The sequence below is a fragment of the Sorex araneus genome, chromosome 3 (assembly GCF_027595985.1).
Source record: "Sorex araneus isolate mSorAra2 chromosome 3, mSorAra2.pri, whole genome shotgun sequence".
In the NCBI taxonomy this organism is placed as follows: Eukaryota; Metazoa; Chordata; class Mammalia; order Eulipotyphla; family Soricidae; genus Sorex; species Sorex araneus.
Window position 1 is genome coordinate 10,725,930 of NC_073304.1, and position 6,819 is coordinate 10,732,748.

A 6,819-nucleotide genomic window follows, 5' to 3' on the forward strand; every position below is an offset into this window, starting at 1 on the left:
CGTGGGACTAGACACGCCCCCTTCATCCCCGTGCGCTCATCCTCGTAGAGCCCCTTGGACTCACCCCTTTCCGGGATGCCCGGCCCGCTGCCCTGGCCCTCCTCTGGGCCCACAAATGCACTGGGTGTGAGGGCTCTGCCCAGGGCCCCGTGAGCCAGGCAGGCCTACCCAGCGCCACCCAGGCCTCCCTCCCCAGGCCTCTTGTGCTGTCCTGCACCCGGTGACATGGGGTGGGTGCCCCTCTGCAGGTGGCCTTGACCCTGTGCACGGGCAAGCTGTCATGTCCCAACAGCACAGTGTGGGTGGGGGGCGCCTGTCTGAGGCCGGGCGTCAGCGAGAGATGCTACCCATTCTCCCTGCAGGGCTGCTCACGGTCGACCCAAATAAGAGGCTTAAAATGTCCGGTCTGAGATACAACGAATGGCTTCAAGACGGCAGCCAGCTGTCATCAAACCCTCTGATGACGCCGGACATCCTGGGGTCCTCGGGCGCAGCCGTGCACACCTGCGTGAAAGCCACCTTCCACGTAAGGCGCCGGGCGGTCTGAGAGGGACCGGGGGTGTTCAGAGGCCCGGAGTCTCGAGACAGTGATGCTTTTTTTGTTTTAATTTTTTTTCTTTTTTATTTTTATTGAGGGGGTGGGGAATCACTGTGAGATGGTTACAAGCGTCATGTTTGGGTTGCAATCACACAATGATCAAACCCCCGTCCCTCCACCAGTGCACATTCCCCACCACCAATATCCATGCGTTTGAAAGAAGCCATTTTCCCCACAGATGGGTTTCTGTGAAGCCCTTGCTGCCGTGAGCGTACTAGAAAGAGAAAGCGCACAGGGCCCGGAGTCCCAGCTGGCCCAGAGACTCTGAGGGCGGGTCTGGCCTGAGCGGGTTGGTAGTTTTGTGTTTTGGGGGAGGCCATACCCAGCAGTGTTCAGGGTCACTCCTGCCTCTGCACTCAGGAATCACTGACAGGCGCAGGGACCCTACGGGGATTGAACCTGGGTCAGCCTCGTACAAGGCAAATGCCCTCCCCGCTGTGCTCTCACTCCAGTCCCAGCAGTCAGATATTTGAATCCCTGGGAATGGCCGGTGGATAATGAGAGCAGTATGTTGAATACTCGAACGTCTTTCCCTCAACTAAGCTAATTTGTTTCTTTAAAAACCAGACTCGTTAAGGGGCTGGAATGATAGCACAGCGGGTAGGACGTTTGCCTTGCACCTAGCTGACCTGTGTTCAATTCCCAGCATCCCATATGGTCCCCTGATCACCGCCAGGAGTAACTCCTGAGTGCAGAGCCAGGAATAACCCCTGTGCATCACTTAGGTGTGACCCCAAAAAGAAAAAGAAGAAAAACAGATGAGTTAGGAACCGAGGTGTCCGTGGAAGTCCACTCATTCAACGGCCATCTTTATAGCTGATGCATCCGAGGGACGGTGAGGGTCAGAGTTAGTTACTCATAACCTCAGATCAAGGGGCCAGAAAAACAGCACAGGGTGGGGAAGGCATTGCCTTGCGTGCAATGGTTTGATCACGGCTTGATTCCCCGGCACTGCGTACGGCCCAGGGTATAACTCCTGAGCACAGAGCCAGGAATCAACCCCCCAAACACTCCCATGTGTGGCCCGAAATCCAAAAGGGAAAGAAAGGAAAGCTTTGGGCCAGAGATGGTCCAGGGGTTAAGTCCCTTGCTGTGCACACTGCCCACCCCAGCGTCAGATCCGGGCCCCTGAGCCCAGCCAGGAGTGATCCCTGGGCACTGCCAGGTGTGGAAACACGCCCCTCCCCCAAACAGAGCTCACAGTGTAGAATGGCCCCCAGCACAGTCGGCCTCCTCCTGCTCCGGGCCCTAGCCCCCCAAAACCTGCCTGCACAATACTAACAAAAACTGTAAGATTTCATATTTTAAGGGCTGTGACTATAACTGTAGATTTTATACTTTTGTACCAAGCAGTAACAATCCGCTCAGATAAGGTACAAGGAGTCAAGAACACTCAATACGAGGAGCAGCTGAATTCAGGAGAAATAAGATGACCTTCTGGGGCGGGGGAGAAGGCCGGAGCACAGGCCTTGCATGTAGGAGGCCCTTTAGAACTTTTTTTTTTTTTGCTTTTTGAGTCACACCCGGTGATGCTCAGGGGTTACTCCTGGCCCTGCACTCAGGAATTACTCCTGGCAGTACTCAGGGGACCATATGGGATGCTGGGATTCAAACCCGGGTCGGCTGTGTACAAGGCAAACGCCCTCCCCGCTGTGTTATCGCTCCAGCCCCTAGAGTTTTTGTTGAGGTTTTTATTTTTTTTCTTCAGAGGCGGGGGGTTGCACACCAGCAGTGCTCGGGCTTTCTCTTGCTTTTGTGCTCAGGGGTCACTTCTGGCAAGGCTCACCCCTGATCACATGATCACACCCAGGCCAGATGCATGCAGGACAAGTGCCTCACCCCTGTGCGGTCTCTCTGGACCCAAGGGGGTCCAGGTTGGATCCATGGCGCCACAGAGTCCCTTGAGCACTGCTGGGAACAACCTCCCCGTCCAAAAGAAAGTTGTGTTTCGGAGGGATCATCTTGAGACGGGAAGAAGGGAGAGGCTTTTCTTTCTCTTCAGCTGCAGAGACAAAGAAACCAGTGAGGTCAGGCCCCAGGAAGTGCTGAGGAACTGGGCGTGCAGACACAAGCGACAAACATGTGTGGCAGCTGGTCGGGGCACAGCTGTCAGGAGTAACCAGGGCCGGATTCACGCGTGGGCTACGCAGAGTACGGGCAGGCCGCCAAGCGGGCTTCTGCAGAGCCCAGCGTCTGTGGCCATGTCGGGGGTCCAGGTCCGTCGCCATAACGCTGGACAGGAAGTGGAGAGCAGGAAGCCCTTTCTTTGAACTGAAACTTGGACTAGCACTTTCTGCGGTTTCCGTTTCCCCTTGGGGACACATCCCAAAAGTGCTCAGTGGCTACTGCCGGCCACTTACTCGGGGTCCCTCCGGGCAGTGCAGGGGAGCAAAACCAGACTTCCTGCAAAGCATGACCTCTGGCCCTTAGGACTATCTCCCCAGCAGGCACTCAGCTCAGAAAAGAGGGGTCGGGCTCAGGGCGGGGTTGTGCTTTAGGTCTTGGCTGTTTTAGGAATTTCTCAACAGCCACAAGTCCTGGAGAGGTGGCTCTAAGTTCTTCTGATGGCGTTAGAACACCTTCCTCGAAGCGCAGCTGGTTCGACTTTAGCAGCACCAGAAATCCAGGCTGGGGGCTGGAGCGATAGCACAGCGGATAGGGCATTTGCCTTGCACGCGGCTGAACCCAGGTTCGATTCCCAGCATCCCGTATGGTCCCCCCAAACACCGCCAGGAGTGATTCCTGAGTGCAGAGCCAGGAGTAACCCCTGAGCATCGCCGGGTGTGACCGAAAAAGCAAAAAAAAAGGAAGGAAGGAAGGAAGGAAGGAAGGAAGGAAGGAAGGAAGGAAGGAAGGAAGGAAGGAAGGAAGGAAGGAAGGAGAGGAAGGAAGGAGAGGAAGGAAATGGAGGGAAAAGGGAGGAAAAGAGAGGAAGGAGGAAGGAAGGAAGGAAGGAAGGAAGGAAGGAAGGAAGGAAGGAAGGAAGGAAGGAAATGGAGGGAAATGGAGGGAAAGGGAGAAGGAAGGAAGGAAGGAAGGAAGGAAGGAAGGAAGGAAGGAAGGAAGGAAGGAAGGAAGGAAGGAAGGAAGGAAGGAAGGAAGGGAGGGAGGGAAGGAAGGAGGGAGGGAGGGAGGGAGGGAGGGAGGGGCTCTGGCCTTGCATGGAGCCAACCTGGGTTCAATTCCCGGCACCCCATCTGGTCCCGTGAGCCTCCCCAGGAGTGGTCCCTGTGCAAAGAACTAGGAGTCATCCCTGAGAGCACCCCCAAAGCCACACAGTCAGTCCTTTTCTGGAGCTTCTGCACCCTGCCCTGCCCGGTGGTTCAGAAACCCTAGTTCTCAGGACTGTCCTCCGAACAACTGACAACACTAACTGCTATGAGTTACTGTAGCACTGTCATCCCGTTGTTCATGGATTTGCTCGATCGGGCACCAGTAATGTCTCCATGGTGAGACTTGTTGTTACTGTTTTTGGCATACTGAATACGCCACGGGTGCTTGCCAGGCTCTGCCGTGCGGGTGGGATACTCTCGGTAGCTTGCCGGGCTCTCCGAGAGGGATGGAGGAATCAAACCTGGGTCAGCCACATGCAAGGCAAACGCCCTAACTTCCCCCCGCAAAAAAAAAAAAAAAAAAAAAAAAAACCCAGGCCAGTGCCTTTCCCCCACGGAGCTGCCCTGTTCCCCCCCAGGCCTTCAACAAGTACAAGCGCGAGGGCTTCTGCCTTCAGAACGTCGACAAGGCCCCGCTGGCCAAGAGGAGGAAGATGAAGAAGACCAGCACGAGCACGGAGACGCGCAGCAGCTCCAGCGAGAGCTCCCACTCCTCGTCCTCGCACTCCCACGGCAAGACCACCCCCACCAAGGCCCTGCAGCCCGGCGGCGCGGCCGACGGCGCGAGCACAGACGCCCTCTTCCAGTTCTCGGACTGACCGGCCCGCCACGCGTGGGCTTCTCCGGAACACGTCCGGCCGTGCCCCCTGGAACCTGCACCCCCCCAGGGGAGGATTTCTTTCTTTCTTCCAGGAAACCCCGATGGGGGCTCCTGGTCCCAAAGCGCTGGACTAAGTACGATACTGTGAATGGAGCACCCGGTCTGGCGCCGGGAGGCGGAGCGCGGCGCCCGCGGCACTGCCCTGGACGGAGCGCAGAGGCCGGGACGTTCCCTCGGGACGGGCTAGATCTGAACAGCCCGCACAGGAGGGCCCGGGCCTGGCAGCCGTCTGCGGGCCTGAGGACTCGGGCTGGGGAGGGCCCCGTGGCTCTGCCATGTGGCCGAGTATGTGAGTGAGTGAGTGTGTGTGTGTGTGTGTGTGTGTGTATGTGTGTGTGTGTATGCGTGTGTGTGTGTGTGTGTGTGTGTGAGAGAGAGAGAGAGAGAGTGTGTGTGTGTAAGAGAGGTAAGAGAGAGTGTGTGTGAGTGTGTGTTTGTGTATTTTAAAAGATATTTGCACCCTTTGAATAGTGATTTCTCAGAGAAAAAGGTCTCGACTGTTCTCAGAAAGACTCTGTCACACATTTTGGGTGTGGCCTGTGTTATTTCTTGAGAGAGGATTTTAACTTATTGTTTTTATGTTATGGTTAAGTATGATAATAACCAGCTATTATTATTCTTTTTCTAAAAAGTAAAGCTATATATATATATATACATTTATAATTGTATGTGTGTATATATATATATGAGAACTGAAGGGCCTGTGTGCTATTGGGCCCTACCTGAGCTGCATGCGAAGCTACATCTTGTCTCCTATCTTTGCACTGCTCCTTCCTGGCAGTTTGTCCTAACGGTGATTACGAGGCATTGAGGTACCTGTCTGTTTTCAGCAACGCTGCACTTTATAAGAGAATACGAATGAAGCCAACTCTTTTATACGGCGTACCGTTTCAGTGCGTATGTACTGTATTCCTGCCATTTTCCCCTGTCCCCGCTTCCACCCCATAATCTACTTTAAATTTGGCCTCTCATCCCCCTTCTCCTTCGAGTGAAAGTAGAATGGGCCACGTTGTGGGAACACGCTCCTTAGCCTCCAAGGCCCACGGTGAGGAAAACCTAAAGGGAAATTCTCTGACCACTGTGTTTCAGCTTCGTACACTGCGCTGTGCTACAGTGAGGCCTTCCTCCTGTGGTCACTATTATGTACATAATCTTTTCCAGCCGTAGCTTCGACTTCCTTTTGCAATGTTTCTGTTCACTCTCAAGTCCCGAAAAGCCTATTTTATAAATTGATGCCAAGCACTTTCATCGTTCCTCAGTTCAGGATTCCTACAGAAGAGAAGTGCTATTTGGAGTGGAAGGCGTTTCACTGAAAGGTTGCTGCATTTTAAAATACGGATGAATTCATTCCCTATGCAAAAAAAATATATAAAAGAGAAAGAAAAGTAGAAGAAAACGAAGACATGATAGAATTTGTATGTTATCTTTTGAAGCCATCCATGAATGTCAAGGCTGAGAAAAATGATTGTTGCTATGTTTACAAGAGTCGTGCTTAAAAAGATAATGCCCAGCTTGTTTATTTTATAGTTTTTTTTGTTAATGATGATCTCTTGAGCATTAGTTTGGAATTGGGGCATGATATTTATTTATTCCTTTCTTGAGATAATAGCAGCATTAATTTCAAACAATTATGAATACTAAAAGATATTGCACTCTATAATAGTATATTTATTACCAAATCAATGTATATATTAATAGCACAGGCAACAAAAATGGTGAAAATTAAAATATTTTCGAAGTATTATACTATCCTGTTCACATTTTTGTCTACAATGGCTCTGGGGAATAACTTTTCATGGTTTTCAGTAGCTCAGATGGTTCCATATTCCTGGGTCAATGCCAATTTTTACTCCCTTCCTTTCAGTCATTCTTAGTTATGCTGAGAAGTTTTATCAGAATTAGTAGCCGGCTATATTTGATTCACCAAATACGGTTCTGTCAGATTCTTTTTTTTTTTTTTTTTTGCTTTTTGGGTCACACCCGGCAATGCGCAGGGGTTACTCCTGGCTCTAAACTCAGGAACTACTCCTGGTAATGCTCAGGGGACCATATGGGATGCTGGGAATCGAACCCGGGTCGGCCGCGTGCAAGGCAAATGCCTTACCCGCTGTGCTATCGCTCCAGCCCCCCGGTACAGATTCTTAACAATCAAGAAATGCCCATTTAAACCTGTAGCTGTGTGGAATGCATGTGGAATGCATTTGGAAGTATGCTTGAGTCAGTTCTGA

At 52.2% G+C, this 6,819-nt stretch overlaps 1 protein-coding gene across 2 annotated transcripts in view; it reads left to right on the forward strand.

Annotated features, from left to right (window-relative positions):
- RPS6KA5 (ribosomal protein S6 kinase A5) overlaps nt 1-6,337 on the forward strand; it is a 201,874-nt gene extending 195,537 nt beyond the window's left edge. For both annotated transcript variants that reach the window (XM_055132042.1, XM_055132043.1), the window contains 2 exons: nt 363-526; nt 4,290-6,337. In XM_055132042.1, coding sequence (XP_054988017.1) covers nt 363-526; nt 4,290-4,529 — 404 coding nt within the window. In that variant the 3' untranslated portion in view covers nt 4,530-6,337. The remainder of the gene's footprint in view (nt 1-362; nt 527-4,289) is intronic.
- The last annotated feature ends 482 nt before the right edge of the window (nt 6,338-6,819 follow it).